Source organism: Zosterops lateralis (assembly GCF_965231275.1).
Source record: "Zosterops lateralis genome assembly, chromosome: 1".
Classification (NCBI taxonomy): Eukaryota; Metazoa; Chordata; class Aves; order Passeriformes; family Zosteropidae; genus Zosterops; species Zosterops lateralis.
In genome coordinates this window covers 116117336-116140361 of record NC_139762.1, presented here as the reverse complement: position 1 = coordinate 116140361, position 23026 = coordinate 116117336, and the positions used below count along the sequence as shown (strand labels likewise).

At 35.7% G+C, this 23026-nt stretch overlaps 1 protein-coding gene across 5 annotated transcripts in view; it reads left to right on the top strand.

Moving 5' to 3' along the window:
* The window catches only part of ASPH (aspartate beta-hydroxylase), a 110293-nt gene that overhangs the window by 77687 nt on the left and 9580 nt on the right, over positions 1-23026 (top strand). For all 5 annotated transcript variants that reach the window (XM_083864274.1, XM_083864273.1, XM_083864276.1 and 2 more), the window contains 8 exons: positions 270-356; positions 3525-3675; positions 4699-4835; positions 10133-10231; positions 10897-10986; positions 14403-14540; positions 20678-20813; positions 21680-21771. In XM_083864274.1, coding sequence (XP_083720400.1) covers positions 270-356; positions 3525-3675; positions 4699-4835; positions 10133-10231; positions 10897-10986; positions 14403-14540; positions 20678-20813; positions 21680-21771 — 930 coding nt within the window. The remainder of the gene's footprint in view (positions 1-269; positions 357-3524; positions 3676-4698; positions 4836-10132; positions 10232-10896; positions 10987-14402; positions 14541-20677; positions 20814-21679; positions 21772-23026) is intronic.

The window sequence follows — 23026 nt, the reverse complement described above, 5'->3', positions numbered from 1 at the left end:
AGTAAAGTATGAAAAACCAATTTACTAATTTTAACCCTGGAAAGTAGATTATATTGTTTCGTAAATATGTTATATTGTTTATGTAATAAATAATGACAATTATTTTCTCTTAAAAAGGCAATCCCAACAAAAGTATGAGGAAAAGCTGTTGATTCAGTCTACATTGTTTTATGTTTGTTCTTTAATTGTGAAACTAATGTGTTATTAGGTGCTGCATCCTTCAGCATTTTTATTAGATAGAATTGCTGATAAATATCTCTGCTTTTCAGGGAAAAGTTGAAGAAGCTCTAAGGGCCTTTGAAGCATTAGTGAATCAATATCCACAAAGTCCTCGAGCAAGATACGGGAAAGCACAGGTACTTAGAAAACAAAGTGATGGGTGCTGAAAAAAGCTAAAATGGACTTTTTGTTTTACCAATAGCATTGTAAACACCAGGTGGAATTAATTTTTTAATTTATGGAGGTCTCCTAGGTAAAAAAAGAATCGTGTGATCTGTCATATTGTATAGCTTTCAGTCAACTGTCCTTCCCCAATTATTTTGGCAGCTTTTGTGGAACTTAAGTGGGAAATATTGTAAATTACAAAAAAAAGATACATCCTGTAGATCTCAAGAGAGCTGTCAGGGGAATGGCAAGAGATACAGACCAACAAATGGCCCAGTGAAGGAGCAACAGGCAGAATCTACCTATTACATACTGTTTGCTGTAGCTGGTAATCAACATGTCTATCAGCCTGGGATAAATGCTGCTTTTTGCTCCAGTGGGAATAGAGAAGAGGATTTGGAGTATTTAGAGAGAAAGAGTTAAAGAATAAAGAACACAAATTCTCAGGCAAGGAGGCTTCATTAGCTTTACTTGTGGAGTGAGTTATGTTTCAGGTGTTTACCTTCAAAAAACCCCCCAAACAAACAAAAAACCCAAACAAAACCAACCAACCAACAACAAACAAACAAACAAACAAAAAATCTACAAACACACCACCCTCACCCCCCCAGAAGGCATCAGAAAATAATCTCTGCATTTTATAATAGTTCTAGGCTGTGTTGAGATGTCTCAAAAAGGAAGAATCTTTGAATTTTCCTAAATATACCAATATACTGCTGGAACTCCTGTTAATCAGGATGACCAAAGTGAATCCCTCACTGAAGGAAGGAATGGTGCTGTTGGATGATTGATGCGGACTTTGGAGTCACAACCAGTGTCTACTTGGTTAATAATAGTCATGCTAAAACCAAAGCTGTGATTATCCAAAAATCTATCACACAGGCACTTGAGACACAGCAGACCTAATGCTTGAGTGCTCTCTGTGGTGACAGTCTTTTGAACTCTTTGCCTCTTTACAGTAGGAGACCACTTTGTTCATACGTGTGATGAACTTATCTCTGTGAAGTTACACTTCCAATATTTACCAGTTTCTACAAAGCTACTCATTATGTCTAATAGAATATGCTTCCTGCCTCCTCAATGGCTTTAGGCAGATCACTGCAGCCAGTTTTGAAATTTATTCTCATTCAGAATTCCCATCTCAGTGACCCAACTTCATTTGTCCATTTCCTGCAATTTGTAGTGGCTTACTATTACTTTAGTAATCCATGAAAGGTCAATATAGACCAAGATCTGAAGAAATAATTAGATGCATTTTCTGGGAGTGTGTAAAAACAATGATAAATTTATTTTCTGTAGCCTTTGAAGGTTCATACTAGTAATTTTACTGAAGAGTTATATTAGTATTACCAATGACAATTTTATTGAACCCAATATGTGTAAGTTCAAGCTGTTTGAAGGAATAGGAAAACCATGGGTGTCAGGCAGATGAATTATTAAGATTTGCAATGTAACACAGTATTATTTTTAAATGGGTATTCATACCAACAAAATTCAATTAAATTTGCTATTTCTCATCACTAACTAAAACTGCAAAGGGTGAGGTTAAAGGCCTTGAAGGTTAAAGGTAAAGAAGGCGAGGAATTCACCACAAAAGTACTTTTCCATTTCTTTGAAGCATGAACCAACAGTACATGCTAATTTTGTAGATTCAGTTTTTAATAAGACCGGAGGATTGATTTTTTCTGGATTTTTTAATGGCTTTAAAAGGCAACTTTTTAAAAAAAAAATCTGCAAAATATTTCATTATTGGTGTGTTTTTCAGAAATATGAGCTGTTCTTTATTTGATGTCTGAATTACACTTGAGCCAGATAAAATGATACTCTACATAATTCATTAATGTCTTTACAGCTGAAAAGAACAATAGATAATTTTTTAACCTCCTTATATAATTCATACTGGTGAAGTTATACAGACTTTATGCTGACAATTTTTGCTTTTTTCTTACATATATCTTTAATATCCTTTGCCCTGTGTGAGGATTGACTGACACATTGTCTGCTCTTGGACTGCCCTGCAATTCATTTGAAAAAAGGAGAAATAAATTTCATAGTGAATGTACATTAAAAATAAAAAAAAGTTATTGCTTAAAACTGGTTTCTGGAGTTGTCTCTGAAATCTGCTTGATGAGCTGTTTGGCTGAGTAGCCATATTTTTTGGTATTTCCAATACTAAGTTTTAAAGCAACTCAAGGAAAAAATTAAAGGACAGAAGTGCAAAAAGATTTCAGATACTTGCTATGACATATACGGATAACACAGTTGAAGCAATTTCATATAATGTTTGTCTTTGATACAACAGTGAATTTAAGTAGACCAACAACACCTTCTGCACCATCATGCTTATGATACATCTGCTGTGGCTCTTGTCTTCAGAAAGAACATAAGCCAATCAATACAGAAGTATTTGAGAAGAATGCATTAAACATGGGAAATGCATACATTTTTATATACAATTCTAAGTAAGCCTTTAACAATTCTGCATTTGAGACATAATCTTTTTCAGCTTTGGAACAAAGTATGAACATGCTTTACCCCACAGGTGAGATCAGTGATAGCTTCTGTTAGATTCATTGAAGCTGTTAGATTCAATTTCACTGTGAAGAGCTCATATGCCCTTTGGTCTGCTTCTGTATTTGATGAAGAAGTTTAAGTTTTGAAGGAGTTGTAGGGTACATATTCTACCAACAGATGCATGGCAAAAGGCAATTCCTAATTCCTTTTGCAAGAAGGAGTGTAAAGAAATTTGTCAGAATAGATGAAAATGTTTGTTGGTGTTTTTTGATCTCCATATTGCTTCTAGAGTGAGGCTTAGTATACATATAGTCTATAGGCAAAATTTTGCCTTTCTTCTGTGTTATTAAAACAGAGTGCTTCATCTGCTTTTGAAAGCAGAAATTATGAATTCTACAAATATTAATCAAAAATCTGTGTTAATATATGCTTTAGGTGCAAATTTTCTCATACTTCTCCTTTCAAACAGTTTGTAGGTAACAAGATTTAATAGTAATGCTATGTGCTTTCCCATAAAGCACAGCCCATAATCTAGCAATCGCATAGTTTGCCTGGTAAGAAAATAGTCAGTTTTAAGACTAAGGGATTATTAGGTGTTCTAGTAATGGTTTTGTTATTCTTTCTAGTCTGAAGATGACTTAGCTGAGAAAATGAGAAGCAATGAGATGCTGCAACAAGCTATCAACACCTATGATGAGGTCGTTAGTCTGCCAAATGTCCCTTCAGACCTGATTAAACTGAGCTTGAAGCGAGAAGCAGACAGGCAGCAGTTCCTTGGTAAGTTTTGAGGATGGTATAAGAATCACAAAAGTTGTCTGAGCAAAGATTTCATGACATCACTAAGGATTTAAAAGTGACAATTCCATTGGTTTTATGTTTGGACTTGTCTTCCTAGCATCTTAAGTGAAAACCATTTTTACATTATATAATTTTTTTCCAGGGAATTAGTGTCTATAATTTAGAATAGTACCTGTAGAAAGTTGCAGTAGATGCTATGAGAAGCTATGATGATAAGTGGTCAAAAATTTTTATTGACAGACAAAAAAGAAACTTTTCTTTTTCTACTGAAGCTGAAGAAAATCAAAAGGAAATTACTGGCATAAACAGAGTAAACATACTCAGAAAAAACTTTCAGTAAACACAGAGAAGAATGGAATTGAATACAGGGAGAACAGCCACAAGAATTAAGTTTAGATTCTAGTTTTAGATCTCAATTCTGTGATGTATGAGAAGTGATGATTAGAATTTGAGGCACAATCAAGAGTTCTGTTCCCATGGGTTGGATTTTTAATATCAGGTTGTTTTGATCTTTTCCTTAGTAAGACCTCATTTAGGAAGTCAAGGAACATGCTTAATTTTAAGCAAATAAAGCATGATAAACTTCATAATGGAAGTAGACTAGAACTATTACTTAACACTAGAAATTAATTTAATTTACCTAATTAAGGAGAAGTTTATTATTATATGTTTACTTAGTTTTTTCCAGTGCTTCACTATCTGTGTATGAAAGAGCAACCAAAGCCTAAATAATGTTATTTCTGCACTGTGAAGAGTTCTCCACAAGAGGCTGCCATAACACTGCATGATTGCAGTAATTCCCTGAAATATTCCTGGTACAGCTATACCCACAGTGACAGCCAGGCAGCTGAATGTGCACAAGTTTTTCCAGGTTCTCCTTCTTGATTGTCAGTGAAAATGGACCACTTGCCGCTGATTTGTGTTTCCTTAGATGTTGTGTAAACATCTTGCAACTGTTTCTTATATCTTTGCTTGTAATTAAGTCTTGTTCAATCAAATCAGGTCGCATGAGGGGTTCCCTGGTTACTCTACAGAAATTGGTTCAGCTGTTTCCTGATGAGACTTCATTCAAGAATGACCTTGGTGTTGGCTACCTCTTGATAGGAGATAACAGCAATGCTAAGAAAGTATATGAAGAGGTGAGTTTCCATTCTAGCCAGGGGAAATTGTTGCTTACATTCCTATGTTCATTTCTAAGATTGATTCATTTAAGCTTTTTTAGGTGTTAAATATGTCACATGTGAGATTTTGAAGGGTTAATATAGATAAAATTCTTTTTCTAGTGCTGTTTTCTTCTAATTTTAATTTATATTTTCTGATAGTGTCATGCTAAGTTTTTCCTCATTGACAGAGGAATGCAGATTATTTCCATATGCTTAATAATAATTTAACTCTTCTACCTTCTGGTAGTTAGGTTTGGAATATATTGACAACACAAGTAGATGTTGTATGTAACATGTAATATGTGATGCATGCTCTAAAAAAGAATTACCAAACTTCAAGACAATGAAGGCAGAAGTAAGCCAGTTTCTTCACAGGAGCAGCATCTCTAACCATGTGATCAAGTACATCAGTACTCACAAAGCTATTTAACCTTAGTCTTTTCATCTTTTTATAAGCAGCCTAAAATCTGTTTTTCTTTCATGATGTTTGTAGTGTGGCGAATTCATTGGATTTATATTTCTGTCTTATACTATGGTTATCTGCCTGGGGAAACTTCACCGCCAGGAAAGGCCACTCTGCTCCTGTCATCTAGAAACCCTGGTAACATCTGGAAACCGTTTGACAGATGTGGAATCTGACATCATTGGTAGAGCACAAATGGTCACACCTGACCAGGAATGGTCTTGTTGATGTTGGCACACTCATGGTGCTTGTGTAGGACAGGGTTGGTAATTGTCTGGTTATGGAGGCTGGAAAGGAATCAGCAGGATTAGTGCCTCCTCCTGAGAATAAAGGCCCGATTTTCCATCCCTCACATCTGTAAGGTTGAAGAGATTCTCATCTCTGGTAGCTTCTCAAAGAGAAGGAAGATGTTCAACCACATGCTTGGAAGCAGAACGCAAACACTAGGAATACCATTTTTTTCCTCAAGCTCCTCTGGTAGTCACAGATGTTGCCAGAATAATGTTTGCTTTGCTACTTTGGCTACTTCTTAGGCCCTCCATAAAACACTTCTGTCTGATAATTTTTGGCTTGCTGTCAAAATTACTCAGAGGACTGTAGATATTGGCTTTTAAAGATAGGATTTATTAAACAAACCTGGTCTTCATGCTGCAAGGAATTTGAGAAAACATGAACATACTCCTTTCAGGCAAGATTTTCCCGTGCAATTATTCAGTGTTTTGTTGCAAACAACATAATTGTTAGAATTTCTCAATAATCACAGGGATTTTTATATATGAAGGAAGGTCATGAATTTGCTGTATAATTACTTTGATACTGAGTTTTATGTACATCAGAAGAAATATATAGGGCTCTGATTAAGAACAGATATACAACTGGTGTGCTTTTAACATGTTGTTTTCCATTCTTCTTTATCCAGTGTAACTACTCTCTTTTGCAGTTCACTAACAGAGAAATAGAATAGAGCATAGTGATGTTCTTACATTGTAAAAGGAGGACAAATAATTTTTTTAAATACTTGGATTAATTTTTTTTTAGAAGTCATGGTGGATTTGTCCATATTTTAGGTATTACTCAGGCTGAATTCCAACACAATAATGTAAATTTTTTGTTGTAATTCAGGACAAATTTACACAAAGGATTTTAAGAAAGAATACCTGAAGAAACAGGGAGAATCTCATGTGTACCTGCTTTGGTTCTTGGTTCTACTGAAGGCGTCTTGCATGATTTTGGGCAGATTGCTTAGGGACTACATGGCCTGCTCTGGAGTGCTTTGCTCACCTGTTGCAATGCATATTTAGAAAGTGTTTGGTCTTGATCTCCTACCGTAGGTGCTCAGGTTCTCTGCATGGTAGAGAAAGGGGCAAACTGAATTGTGGTTCTGAGGGCCTCAAGGAGATGTCTTGCTCTTCCCATGATTTTTGAAAAACACTGGGAAACCTCTGAAGTGTGACTAAGTGCTCACTTGTGTAATCTTTTGATACAAAAATGTTAATAGAGCACAGACAAGAGCATGAACTCAGTGCTGCAAAGTAGATACCTCCAATATTTGTGAGTCTTGTACTCTGTTTCTCACTATAAGGATGTTCATGTATTTTATTCAAGTGTTCTTTAATGCAGAAAGCACAGGCATCTTAGAGTTCAGTACACATCCTGAAGAGAACATACCCCTTATTCAACTTAAAGTCTCAGCATTTTTTTGATTTCCCTCTAGCCTTACTCATTGTTGTCTAAGTTCCTGTGTATGTGGTACTTGTTTCTGCTGCTCAGGAAAATTCCCAAGTAGTTAAACACCCTTCTCTGCAGAGGAACCTAAACTCCAGGTTTCCCATTTCCTGGGAATCTCCTAGATTCATGGGCAAAGTCTTCACTTCCTGCTGTAACATTGCAATCTCAATTCAGTGTTACTAACCTGTGGTAAGCCTGCACTGAGCACATGCAACCAGATGAACCCTTCACAGGCACTGTTCCCTACATGGGATCACAGGACATACCATTTCAGACGAGACTAACTTGAGCTTACATCATCTTCAAGGAATTCAGTAGAGGCTCAGGGAATCCTAGTGGATTAAAACTTTCTGCTTTTGCTTCACATTTAATAGCCAGTTTACTTATTTTCCAGTCAATTCTTATTTTTCTTTCCAAATTTGTTATATTTTAGCATCTTATTTTAGAAGTCTTTAATAAATGTTTCTTCTTTTAGCTACAGAAGCAATGTGTATAAACACCGGACTTCAAACCCAAGAGACTTTTTTGCTTCCAAGTGTAGTGTGGTATAACTTGCCCAAAATACACTTTCCTAGTTTGTGTTTACCAGAATTTTTGCTGAACCACAGATGGAAAATGGGGTCCAGTTGGAGAGGATTTCAGTTTTGCCTCTAGTATTAAATCATTTTTTTTCTGAATGTTGCACTTAGGGACATGGAAACATAATGTTATGGGTAATCTTAGTAGAATTCAGAGTTATTTGTATTTTCAATGAAAACATAACTTTAAAAGTAGTCCTGATAGAATTAGAACTATTTTTGGTTCAAACATCCACAGATTATAAAAAAAAAATACAGTGAAAGAGAACTTTGTAAGACTGGTTACTCAGCTAATAGCACTTTTTTTGCCTCCATGCTGAGGCATGTGTGCATGGTTCAGTGCAGCGTTATAGAGACACGCATAAACCAGCTCTGATTGAGCTATCTCAGGTACCAAAACCAGAATATCCACAAGAACACAGTACTCTGCCCTGGCTAATTAGCCACTGATAGCCCCAGAGGTTAATTTCTATATTCATGATTAGTATTTAATGGGCTATGAGCACTTTAGTAAAACTTATTTCTAAACATAATTAATATTGCATGCAGCAACAGCAACAGAGTAATACAATTTACATTAAATACTTCCAGTGTAATTTCTGCTGATTGTATCTCTTCGCCTCTCTTTAGGGTCTCTGAATGTAGATCATTCCTTAATGCAACTCGGCATAGTTTAAATGAACCGTAATACAGAAAATTCTATTCTGTCTTAATTAATCAGATAGCTTTATCCTATAGTTAAAGAAACTGTAACGAAATTATGTGGCTAATAAATATTTCTGTCAGTCATTTCATTTCACCCTGCAGGTACAGATTCTTGGATCAAAATAATTATACACAGAATACTGTAGTCAAAAGGCATAAGATGCAGAAGGTCATAGTGTGTTCTTATACTAGGGATCATCCTTACTGTGGTTCTTTTTCCTAATAATGTCTCATACTTCCAATAGATTCTCAAATTGGTTGTTCCTTCATAATAAGTCTTGCCTGTGAAAAGAAGTAAAATGCTGCTATTTTTGACTCATAACATTTTGTACTCTCATAGCTGTAATTTTTGGTTTTGGTTGGATGTAGTTGGTATGCATAAGGTTTGAGGAAAGAGAGAAATCGGTCCAGAAAACTTCCTATGATTTTGATTGAAAAGTGATGTCAGACAGTGACTGGAAAAGGCAGAGGGAAATAACTATAATGTATACAGGCATTTTGTCCATGGCATAAGTTTAGTAGCTTCAAAAATGGATTTAGGCAAGAGAAATTGCTCATCTGTCTGTTGTTTAGTATTTAGCAGCTGTCTAGACACTCAGTGGTTATCAGCCTCTGTAATTCCACTGCCTGCCAGGCTCCTCTGATGATCCTCACAGACTAAGGGTCTATTCTGATAAGACTGTCCACCCTTATTTTAAGGAGAGAAGAGGTGTAAAAACAGATTAACTTAACCATGTAATTGATATTGCATAGAGCTACAAATTATATTGAATATGTACATTGTAGAAATGCAGAGCTCAAAAGTAGATCAAGATATTCTCTCTAATTTTTGCCCTTGGTTGAAGCAGACCAAATGCACTTAAATTATCTGACTGGTGTTAGGGGTGCATGTTACAGAATTCAGGTTGGCAGCTTCATATCTCCTTCCCTGAAACACGCCCCCATACACTGATCCTTTCCTACAGCTGTCTCTGTATTCATAAATCCTTCTCTTCCACAGTCCCCATGAAATATCCTTCTCTGGACATTTGTCCATGAGTTTCCCTTTTCTGTAAAATTAGGCCAGTTTGTAACTCCGATATGGTGTGAATGTTGTTGAGGATACAAAAATCTTTCAGCTGAATTTAGAATGCTTGGTCTTGGTCAAAGAGTGCAGCACACAATTATACAAGAATAATTTATCCATCACCTCTAGTGTGAAAGCACATTGAGTCACTACTGCAGGAGACTTTTTTATTACTTTCTTTCTCATGGCCAGAAAAGTGCACACTGTTTCAGAGGGTGCTGCAGTTCACCACTGTGCTGAGAGTGCCCTTGGTGCTCCAGGGTTGTAGTCATTGTGCTTCATGTATTTTCTCTTGCAAAAACTAGTTTGCCACCATTGGAAATCGATCTAATTTAAAACTATTTCAGGTATGTTTCTGCTGGAGATTTTTTAAGAGTATCTGCTTTCCTTGAGATTAGTCAAACCTGGAATAAGTATCTTAAGTGATAATGATGGGTTTAATTCTGTAATGTTGCATGCTATACCTCAAGAGAGAAGTGTAGAAAAGGACAGACAAGTGAAAAATAAAGCAATTTCTGTTGAAATACTTTTACTTCTGAGACTTCAGTTTGTCTTGTCTGGAGAAAGTACAAAAGTTGAATGAGGACAAGAAGGCACAGACAAGCCAAGGGTTTACCCGAGAATCAGTAATGAAAAAAAAATACCATTGCATTACTAAATAGTATTATGTACACAGTTTTGTTAATTTGCATCAATTCATACAGGTGTATTTAATTCATTTTCTCTCAAACAGGTTCTAAGTCTGGCTCCAAATGATGGCTTTGCCAAAGTACATTATGGCTTCATCCTGAAGGCAGAAAACAAGATAGCAGAGAGCATACCTTATCTACAGGTACTTTTTCACACAGTAAATGTTTTACCTGCAAAAAGTAGAATTGGAACATATAAAATGTGTCAGACTAGAAATGTACTAATTACAAATCACTGCTTAAGCTATTGGAGTTAAACTGCTGTATCACTACTTATGAGCTGGAACAAACTTGTATATTGAAAACAGTCAATTCTTAAACATCAAGTATTTTTTTTATTAATGGTTAACCTGAAATACAGAGCTCTGAGCCTCAAACTTTTTTGAGATTGGTAGTATGCTGAAAATCTAAGGTTCTTGAAAGATCCAGAGAAGCCTTAAGTATACTTCTGAGGGTTTGGGAAGAAATAGTGCAAAATGAAACCTTGATTCAGTTTTATAAAACGCTTCTCTATACGTTTATAGGGTCAGAGGCAAGTATCCATGTCTGAATATGCCTCTGTCTTGGAGGGACTGAAGGAAGAAACTGTGGGATTTGGAAAACTGGTAGCATTTCTCAATGACTTTCTACTGACATATTGTATTCATTCAGCTTAAGTTGCAGGTTAATATGGTTACATTTCCTACCAAATTTCATAGCCTGTCTCTTGCATAGGGTTGACAGACTATTTACAGCAATCAAATGAACTCTTTTAGAAGTCCTTTTGAAGTTTTCTTATACCTTTCATTTTTATTTATTTAATTTTTAGGAGGGACTGGAGTCTGGTGACCCTGGCACAGATGATGGACGTTTTTATTTTCATCTGGGTGACGCATTACAGAGAATGGGAGACAAAGAGGTACGTGTTTAACATGTTCTTGCTTTAAAATCTAGATCTCTGAGTGGCTGAAGAATGCAGAAAAGCATGATGGGCTTCATGTTGAAAGCAAGAGTAGTCTGATTGCAGCAATCCAGCATGCATATGTAGAAGTCAAGATGATCAACAGCAAAAAATCTGTTGTAGGCATTACAGTACAATCTCTTAGCATCCCTTGCTTTAGATTTAGCTTAAAATGTTTAAGCTGGCTTAGGGCAGCTTGAAGCAAGGGACTAATTTACAAAAATTTTAAATGTTTCTAGAATCTGTTTTCTGCTTTTATCACTTACAACACAGATTTTAATGAGAAGTAAAAGAATCAGTTATGTTTATATATTACTGTATAGAAATTCTTGTATAACAGTGTTTTGTAAATCTTCCTTTCTTTCCAAGGAAAAAGCACCAATAAATATGTGCTAAAAGAGGATCATGAAAGGGCTGAGTTATGAAATTTTTTTCAATAACTAAATTAACAAATCAGTTAGGAAAACAGAAATTTGTACTATGTATCTGTTGAGTGGCCAACAAAAAACAAACATATGACAGAGGAAGCCACAAGAGTTTCTATTTTAAGAGTTTATTTGAAATCAAATTATACTTAAAAGTAAAATTTAAATTTATGAATTACACTACAGTCATGACAGGGGAGCAACGGAAGTTTTTTGAAGATTCTGATTAGTTATGAACTTTAATATAGGCATGAATTTAAAAACAACAGGAAAAAAAAAAAAAAAAAAAAAGAAAAACATTCCAGTTCCTAGGTAGGAAATATGAAAAGAGTAAGCATTAAAAATCAGAGTAGAAATAGCCATGAAAATCACTGCTTTTTAATTACTTACCTAGTAATATGTACAATATTAATACCTAAAAAACTGTAAAAAATGCTGACCACTAGTGTTGTGGCCCAGTCAGTTGGTGGTTCTCCAGTATTAACCATGGTGAAGCCTCTGTATGTGATCTTTCTCAAGCCTAGTTCATCAGGTTAGCTTTTTTTTTTTTTTTTTTTTTTTTTTTTTTTTTTTTTTTTTTAATAATCCATGGAACTTTTATTACAATACCTTATATATACAGTAGATCCAGAACAGTGAAATGTAATATCTGAATTTTAAGTTAGATTGCCTTCCCTGCAATACACTTCCAATGAGATTTTTTTAATTGTTTGTTTAGAAGTGAGAATTAGTTTACCTCCTTTTATGTAGAAACACATGCACACACAGACACACATACACAGAGTCTGTTTTCACACTCTATCTCTGTCTCCTTTTCTCAAATCCATGTACATTTCCATGGGACGTTCTGGGTTGAGTTGCTGAGCCTAGGACATCCCATTGCCATATTTGACTAAAGATACCGCACAGATTCAATTAAGGTACATCATCTCTAACCCCAGGATAATTATGTATTAATGTTTATGGAGTTAATGGCCAAATCTGCTGTAGAAAAACTTTAATTAATGACAAAGGAACTTCTTGGGATAGAGGACACTTCCAAATGTATCAGTGGAAAGTCCATTGTTCAGCTAAATTTTTCTCACTGACCTTGCTAGACTTGCTGAATTTCAAGATTTAATCAAGGAAACAGATCAATATTTAAGTTGCATGTGAAATCACTATCACTGAAGGTTTGTCGAAGGGAGATACTCATCTATTAGAGCTAAATTAGGAGTTATGAATGTGGCCTTGGGAAGTATTAGGGAAACAGTATTGGGTATGCCCTTTCCAACTATAATTTGATAAGATGCCGTATTGGCTTAAGAAAAGAAAAATTAAAACCATGGAAGCTATTACAAAACAGAGCACTTTTCATACAGAATGTATAAACTGAGTGTATCTCAAACAATTTCTGTCCTGGAAAAGAGAGCTACACTGTTGTAGCTGTCTGTGTTCAACTGCCAAGAACTGCATGAGAAAAGGAATATTCCTCACAGAGTCTTAGGAATGGAAAGGATGAGTGAGGCAGCCTAACCCTACTCCATCATGGTAAAGTCAACTTCCATAGCACAATTCTTCTAATAAATAAAGATTAACTGTATTATACCTCATAATTATAGCTGATGTATCTTAAAGAGCAGCAACATTCATAGCATCACTCAGGGGCTGAATCAAATAATTCATTCCCTTTATCATTTGGGCTAACTCCAGACATTCCAAATGGATGCAGGCAGTCAACATGAACAATCTATTGATATCTTACTGGTATTACAACTTCGGGGAACATATGTTATAAATCCTAATTCTTCCATTTCAGACAGTTAACCAAGATAACATCAAATTTTAGTTATACTGTGTATTACCCAAAGGTAATCCACAGTGGTTTTTTGACCCATGCACAGTTTTACTGAGCTTCTCTAGGGAGAAAAAGAGATGACAGTTTGTATATGATCTGTTATTCTGTTCATCCACACTACTTTTGTGTACTTTAAATGAATACTGTAAGGCAACAGTGTATTGCAGACTTTTCTCCATACTTTGGGAGAGTTATAAAGATCAGACTATCACATTTTTTAAAAACTTGAAGAAAATTTACAGACTCTCAATGGAGACCTTGGCCAGTTTCTGTTCAAGACAGGAATTGCTGCCTGCTTCAGTCCCTGTGCTTTGGAATTATTATTCTCATATTTCCCTATTTAGCTGTTCTGGGGTTTGCGGGGGGGGAGGGATGGTTTGTTTATTTGGGGATTTTTTTAAATTGTGTTGTCTGAAATCTTGCAGCTGTAGCAGCAATGCTGGGCAGGAAGGAGGCAGCTCTGTACAACCTTCTCTGCATATGGTTTGTCACAGTAGTACAAATGCTAGATCTTTTCTTTCCAAGCATCTCTTTTTCTTTCTTTGCTTTTTTTTTGCTGCTATGCAGAGGTAAAACAAGTTGTGCAAAGGGAGAGTAAAGACAATCAAAGCTCCAGTATTAACTTCAGTAGGTTTCTGTCATGTGATCAATTTTGGTGTTGCAAAAAATATTTGAAAAATTCAAGTGCATTTAAGTATTAGGTAATTGACACTTTAGATCCACAAAGTCATCATTGTTTTCATCATCACAGCAACTCCAGTGGTAGCAGAGGACAGTCATCCTTCATTTGTAGGTAGAGGATTGAAACAAAGAAAATGAAATTGACCAAGAGGACTTGGGCATGAATTACTGGCCCAAATTTGATGTGAATGGTTGTGAAAAGATGATCCTGTTTTGTTAATATTGGACTGGACTCTCTTGGCCAACTGATCTATTTTGTTATTTGGGGTTTTTGTTTGTTTGTGGTTTTTTTTTCCTTAAAGTATTCATTTATACATTTTAATCAAAGAGTAACCCCAACATCCCAAAGAGACAGTCTGCTACCTTGCCAGGAAGTGTTACTTTTTTCCTGTAGGAGCTTGGCTGATAATGAATTTGGTTCAATGTTTCAGGCATACAAGTGGTATGAACTCGGATACCAAAGAGGTCACTTTGCATCAGTTTGGCAGCGCTCCCTCTACAATGTCAAGGGACTGAAAGCTCAGCCTTGGTGGACAGCAAGGGAAACTGGATATACAGAACTAGTGAAGGTAAGGCTGCATTATACTTCTATTTTTATTAAAATTACAGCTATAATTTCAGTTATTAAGCAGAGAAGATGCTAATCAATAGGGTCAGAATTACTGACTGTGAATTCCAGACACCACTGTCAGACTAAGCACAAGACTTAAGTAAGATACTATAAAATAAGCTTAGACATTTTCAAATTTGAGGATGGAGACAGGATGGCTGAAATTATTAATAAGTACAAAATTTGCATGGTAGACAAATGTAACAGCTCAAGTGGAAAATGACAGCACAATTCGGTAATGTCTGGAACACCCATTGTGAATTTTTAATTAGTCAGGAAAGGCTGTGCTTTTGAGCCCTTTTGTAATATTTAGTGACTTTAGAAGCTTTTGATTGCATGAGAGAAACAAGTGTGGATTCCCAGTGATGGATTTAGCAAAAGATAATAATGCAGAATTGAAATTCCTAGGAAGGTTTTTTATTTATTTTATGCAAGGCAAGTAGTATGGTAATTGTTCATAACAATAGCTTTTATTTCCCTAATTGCATTTTTTTTATTAATTTATTATGATTCTAATAACAATTCCTAAAAAATTAAAATATTAGGAAGAGCTTTTTTTTTCCTGTATGTTTCAATTATTGATATGTGTTTTAGAGAAATCATTATGGATAATGAATTCTTGAGGTATACGTGGGAATGGATGCTTCTTGCCATAAAAGATCTGGAGAAACTAGGAACTTCTTAATGTGTTTCTGTCAAACAAAAAGGAAATATGCATAATATTTGTTTGGTGTTTCAGAGCTACATGCAGTGTTGTTTTACAGTTCCTTACACATAAACTTTTCAAATTCCTATGTCACTGAAGGTAATAATCCATTCACCCTTGGCATGAGTCAGCTTTGAAGGGTGAAATAATTCAGTTGATGTTATAAAATGTCCAGAACTTCACCTTGAAGGGGTTTTTTTCAGATGAATCAGGCTATATACAGAGGCCTTGTTTTGGATTGGCATTTTGAGTGGCTCCTAGAAGAGCTTCTCAGGAAACCAGCAAGGGCAAAAATTCACCCTTGACCTCCACAGTACAACTGCCTCTCTGGAATTCAATAATACCTTTTCATTCTAATCATTTGGTGGTATATGTTTTAGCTGTTTTATTAGCAATATGTCAGTGAATCTAGATTAAATTGTGACTGGTAATCTATTTGCAGAAGTATAATTGGGGAGTGGTAATATTTACCTTCTTTAAGATAACACTCACAGTTCAAAGTATAAGGCCAAAATCTAGTTATATGCATCAGGACAAATATTTGTATTTTTGTAACTCAAGAAAATACTTTTGAAAGAAAGCAGGTTTGATTCTAATTACATACAATGCTGCAAGAAAGACTTGAAGTAGTATTCTTCAGGAGTAGCAAAAAATTATTGATGACATTAATTTTCTAATTTCTGAAGTGCTCCAACTTCTGTACATGGTTTAGTTTAAAAAAAATATTTCCCCTTCTCATAGAGCAAAAACCAATCAAGAATTATTTACTACTGCTTCATTTCCTTACACTCCTCTTATGTCTGTGTGGGAAATGCTTCCAAATCACAGTGGTAGAATTCAATATGGATATATACTGTACACAGCACTGGAGGCCCTGACCCTCTCTCAGAGTTTCATTGCTTGTTAAATGGGAATGAACTGTTTTCAATAACTTGGTATCTTAATTATGCTAATTGAGCACTTATCTGGGGCTGGGGCAGTAGTAAAGCTGAACTCTCTTTGGTCATTCCATTGACCAGCACAGCTATGGTCAGTGGCATCTTATAGCACAGACCTGGCTTGATATTCTTTTAAAAGGTCATCTAGTTTGTTGGGCCTAGAGATATGAATTTTGACATTGTCTTGCTTTTTCCTCAGAAAGCCTAAAGAGAAATTTGTCTTTTTTCAGTATTCTCAGTTTAATAACTTCCTTCTGAGGGGCATTCAGCTCCACTATCTGTAATCATACAGGCATGAGACACACTGTCCATGCTACTGGCCTTGTTAGCAAGTGACAAAAAGGGGTATTTCCACAGGATGATTCATTTTTACAGTGCTAAATAACTTTCTAAGCATGGCATGACTCCTTTTCTGGTGTTTTCTGTCCTACTGCTTTACTTAAAAAATGGGTCCTGATGCTTAACTTCCTGATGGGTAAGGTTAAAAAAAGACAATCTCATATTTTACCTATTTTAGTATTACCTACTTGCCTGGATGTCTTTAGGGAGAGGGTTTTGGGTTGGGCTTTTTGGGGGGGTGGGGAGTCAGGGAAGACTAAGAATATCTCATTAACACTTCTCAGAACATGTCTGTCTAAATTAGTGGAACTGTGCTAAAGAAAAGTGGATTTTTGAATTTCTCTGCAACTCACTGAGGCTTAATGTTTTTCCTTGAAAGAATTGAGAGAGACACCTGATTTCTCATGGAGAAGAAAATATAAATCTTTATATAAATAAAATAATTATATTTTATATAAAAATATTTATATTTAATATAATATTTAATAATATAATTATTATATATTTAATAATATATTTAACATAACATTTAATAATATTTTTATATAAACCTTAGGAAGGCTTTGGTGAGTGATTTATGTAGAGATGTTCTGCTAACATTTCTGATTTAGTATTTTAGGCCTTTGGATCTGGGAATTCAAGAAACTGTCTTCCTCTTTTGATCTCATCTGAAAGGAAACCTTATTTTCATCCTTGAAAACCCATCCTTTTGCCTCAGTACCTTCTGTAGAACCTCATTTATAGCATTATTCTATTCTGGTGCTCATTTAAAAAATAATAAAAGAGATACAGTGGTGTTGGATCTTAGAGACTTTTCACTGGTCTGAAATTAATATGTAGGCAATGACTTAAGTATCTTTGTCCTTTCTGCATGTTGTGTCCTTTGACTTTTGGAAAGGACCCAGACTATGCTTTGCCAATAATTTACTACAGTGAATAGCCGATTGTATTGTTGCTGTTCTCTGATGGCTTAGATTTCATTAATTAAAGTTTCAAGTACAGCAAGAAAAGTTCAGAAAGACAATGAAAGTATTGGCAACAGCACATATCTTTATAGTTTTCCATAGGTTGACAGCTGGGCCTTAATGGTTTAGGTAATAATAGCTAAACATTCATATGCAAGGGAGAAATTAAATTGAAATGTGTATTTAAAGTGTGGCTGGATAGTTTCAGGGATGCTTGTGTCAACAAGAGCAAAGATGATACATACAAGTGCTGATGTTTAAGCTCTGTGAGTGATTGGATGGGTGTAAGGAATCTATTTTGAGCAGTTGAAAACACTGCCCCTTGCTTGGAGGTTATCAGCATTACCCAGTGGAGATGTGGTAACTGATTGTGAATGCTTTCCTCTTCTGTGTCAATAACAAAGTGAAGTACATTAAACTTTTCACCACGATTGTATTTTATAGTTCAGTGGATTAAAATGGATGTGTGGGGAGTAGTTATGCCTTGCATGAAGGGTAGCAACCTCTTAATCTCTTCCTGTGTCATTTATAACCACATTGAAAGGGTTTGACAGCACAGAATAAGGGTACTTTAAATATAATAGTCTCACATAAAAACCTCTGATATTAAAAAAATCCCTATTTAAATAAAATCTGCATTATTGCCAGATGTACAGCAACTGTAAACTTCAATTGTTATTAGGAACTGTATTTACAAAGCCATATGGAGGTTTATGGGAATCAGCTGCTAGCAAACAAGTACATATGCTCCCAGTGCTGGTTGTCTCCTGATTTTTCACTTGTAATCAGGATACTGCACAAATGTAATATATTTTTTTTTCTCTAACCTGGAGCTTGAATCCTTACGTATCTTGGAGCCATAAGTATATTTAACTTTTTTCCTGCAGATACCAACTCTTGGATCAGGAGCTGTAAGTCCAAGTCCTGAGCTTAATCATTATGCTTTAATGGTTTTTTGTGTTCTTACTATTCAAGGTATCCCTGAGACTCTGTAATATCAGGGAGGCCAAGGCTGGGTGGTATTTGAACTCCCCACTTTATTTCTCCCTAGGAGCTGTCTGTTGCTCATTATAAAGCACTGTCAATGTGTTTTACAGATGGGGGTCTATGTTTTCAGGACAGAAACCCTATTGATTTCTGAGCAATTTATGTCTAAAACCATTGAGGTTTAGTTCAAAATCGATGAGATGCATTCAAATAAATTTTTATCTAATATGTTGGGGAAGGAGCCTTTAAACACAAGGACAAACACTGACCTTTATAGGTTAACCTTCAACCTGTGGCACTTGAGAGAGGGTAGAGGTGACAGAGCAGCTGCTGCCTGTAGTGCCATGGACCACCAGTGCTCTCCATGTGTCGTCTTGTCTGCAGGGATGAATGCTCCTTCTTACCTTTTTTCAGCTGAGGGAATAGGAGGAGTTTGAGGAAGCACAGAAGAACTTGTAGTATCTTTTAAAGTTTTCCAGTTTTGTTGCTCTATGTCCCTTTAAATTGAGGCTGGCGTGAGTGTAGGTTATTCTTTTCTTTCTCTTCTCCAGCCAGTGCAAAACCAGGAATTCAAGCTGGCATTTCCTTTTGTAGACATGGTAGTGCTGAATGAGTAGCAGCACTGTTCTTGAATGCATCTCTGATTAGGTGGCCATTTTCAATCTTTTTTTGTACCCTACATTTTGGAAAAGTCAGTTTAGATATTCTTAAAAAAAAAAAAAAGACAGAAAAACCCCCCAACATGACTCTCTGCACTATTACTTAATGCCAACTTTTAAATGAGTGTTATAGAAACCATCAGTGAGGGAGAATAACATGAATGCACCAGTGTTCCTCCTTGTTTTTTGATAGGTGAGAGAAAAAAACTAATTTGTTATGATACAGATTACTATAATAACAGAAGTGAAATCCATCTTTTCATACATTTTAGCCAGCTAAAGTTGTTCTAGTGGGAGAAAGTAGCTGTATTATAGAGAACATGTTCTAGCCCGTTTGCTTTGTTGAGCCTTTTATGACCTAGCCATATAAGCCTATTTTGTCAGATCAACTTTTCCTTTAAGTAAAAAAAAGCTCAAGTGGAAAATGCAACTGTTTAATTTACATGAGAATGGCTAATAATCATATGAAGTTTTGAGACTAAAAGGGGGCACTTCTATCACCTAGTCTGCTCTGGGTTATAGAGTTTTGAGTTTTACTCATCATATAAGGAGGTAGTATGGGAACATACTGTAGCTTATTTCCCTGTGAAATGAATTGAAAATGTCTTACAGAAATGCATTGTTCAAGAGCACAAAGGAAAAATGAAAACTATTCACCCAAAATAAGACTTAGTCAGAAAAGTAAGCTGCTGGGGAATTGAAGTTACCTTTATCTAGATCCATTGTTATACTGTGGGTTTTCCTTTTATATTGCTATAACATTAAAATTTCTTCTTATTGGTAGAATGAAAGGTTTTCTAAGCTATCTGATTTCTCCAAATATAATGTCCTCAGGCAGCAGAGAACAGAAATTTTAGTTCCTTTATTTTGTGGCTTTGTATGTATGAAGTGCAAGGCAACTCACACGTTCTTAATGGTTGTGTCCATAAATGATCATCTGGCATTTCAAGTTGCATATGATTTTTTTCTGTAGCATCAACACATGCAAGTGAATCTCAGCTAGCCTTTTTGAAGGTTTAAATCATAAATTTCAACTCAAGTGATGTGTTTAAATTTGGCCTCTTTGGTCTGTAATATTCTGCCAACATCTGGAGTTCCAGGTTATTTGAGTGGTTTTCCAGTTGCAGGAGTGATTCCAGGTTACATGCACAGCATTTAGGAAGATCAATACATGTAGCTTGCAATGCAAAATGATCACTTAAAGAGCCCTTAGGCTCATCAAAAAGCAAGTCAAAGTGAGGCCTCCTCTGCAAAGAGGTTGGCTGCTGTTGAAATCTTACAATCCCAATGTAATTGAAACAAGAATGGTGTGAAAGTTATTTTTTCTGCCTTAACATGTCAGAAGGGAATAGAATTTAAAGTGACTTGATAATAACTACTAACACTTTCTTTTATTGCTTTTAAATAAAATAAATAAAGTTAATAATGGCAGGAAAAAATAAAAACGATACTAAAGCCAAACACAGTAATTTCTCAGTGCAGTAACATGGCTCTCACAACAGTCCTTAGAGAAAAACTGGAAGCTCATTCGGGATGAGGGTCTTGCTGTGATGGATAAAAAAAGAAGCCTCTTCCTGCCTGAAGATGAGAACCTACGGGAAAAAGGAGACTGGAGCCAGTTTACCTTATGGCAACAAGGTAAAATATTCTGTATTTCTTCTCTTACCTCAATTTCATGATCTCAGATTAACATAGTGTAATAAGGAGTAGCAACACAGCTTTTTCTAGAACTGTTTTTATAATCAGTATGTACACAGGAAGGGAACTGATAAAACAGTGTTTGGGAGCCCTGTGACAATGAACGGGATTTCTTTATTCTAAACCATGTTGTCCCCACATTCTTCTACGAGTCCCTTGAGTATGGTAACTATTAAATGAGTGTACTCCTCTTCTGGCAAGGCTGCCAGCTCTTTACCTGCATAGTACAGATCAGCCTGAGGGAACATGGGGACCTGGGAGAAGGCACATCCTCAATTCTGTGTTGCCAGCTAGGGGAGATCTGTCATTCAGAAGGGGTATGAGCAAAAGAGTTTGACTTGAATAAGCCTGCTGCCCTGCCCCTGAGCTGTGCACTGAGAGGCCCAACTCTTGGACTGACCTTAAATTCATATAAAACTCTACATATGAGAGAGTACTGTAAAATAAAATATTAAAAGCAATTTACATCAAAATATAATCTGATGTTGAAATGTTATGATACTGTGGGCATTTTGAATCTTTTTTTATTCCTATGCATCCACATTAGTGATTATACATTTAAAATAACACTTTTTTAAATGGTAGAAAGCCTGGTGTTCACAAATAATGTAAAAATAAAATATGTAGGCTGCTATGATACTGCGACATAGAGGTACTTAGGTTGCACAGTGTGTAAAATGAGAATAATAATATTTACCTCTCCCTCAGTGTCAGATCTTTGGTAGTTTTGTTGGTCTTCCTCAAAGCAGAAAATGGATATGTTCATTCATTGCTCTCACCAATGCTCTATCCATTTTTTTCACTAGGAAGAAAAAATGAGAATGCTTGTAAAAGTGTTCCGAAAACATGTGCTTTATTGGAAGGATTCCCAGAAGCTACTGGCTGCAGAAGAGGGCAGGTACCTGGCAAACTTCTTCATTTTTGCAAATTCATAATGCTGAGAGCAGGTGATCTTGTGGAAATTGTCTTCCTTGTTGAAGCCAAATAATGCTGCAACATGCTTCTTTCCTGAAGGTAAAAGAAAGAAATTTTACATTCATGAGTGTGGGTGCCAACAAAATTTGTTTCAAGTACCTACAATGACTATTCAGCTATCAGTCAACCTCATTTAATCATGCAGTAGACCTGCAGGGGTCAATACACATGCAGTGGCTCTGTAGGACATAAGTTTTCATTTTTTTCCAAGTAATTATATTTTGTCTGCAATAACTACATGAGAATATCCTTCACATGGCAAAATTAAGGATGCAAAAGTTGAAAAGCAGAGTGCTAATGTAGCCCTAATTCAGACCCTTGAGTATATATGTTCATCTTTTTGACTAGTGCCTTGCTTTTGATTTGCAAAACCACACTGTGTGGCTACTGCTGTGGGAATGAACAAGGCTGTTGTTTCATTGATTGGTTGCAGAGGTTGGTTATAGTGAATATAACTGTTGAGAAATCGTCACATTTAATGTGGCTACAAGACAACTGCTCTCAGTCATGTCCAGAGCCAAACTGGATCTGTCCCTGAGAGCAGATTCTCTTTGAGAGCTACTGTTTTGTTCATAATTTCTTGGTGCCCTATATATATATATAATCTTGGTGCCACAATATGGTTTGCAGAAATATTGTATATGTTGCATATTTATAGCTGTAGTTGTAGTCACATGTTTTGAACATATAAATGTAAAATAATCTGAAAAGTCATGCTCTAGGAGTCTAAAGTTTTACATTCACTATTATGAGATACCTAGGGCAATTTTAGTTTTATGCTAACCATGACTTGGATGTTACTGCTAAAATAAACTTAAAGTATCAGCTGATCCCTATTCACATAGAGAAGCACTGGTAAGCAATGGGAACAAACAATCAGGAAATAAGGAATTCTGTGGTGGATATTTGGATGCTTTGGTCACCTCATGTAGTGACAAAGATAAAAGAAATATGAAATACTCAACCACCTGCTCTTTGCTGCTGAGATACTGTAATAGACAATAGGAAGTGATCAAAATGAACATTCTTCTTAAAAATAGCAATAAACTAAAAGTATCAGAGCTAGTTTTAATTCTGCACATTTCTTACATTGCAGCCGTAGTACAACTCATTGGTTTAGAACAATTTATCTATAGCACCTGAGCACAGCACACAGGTATAATTCACAGACATATCCA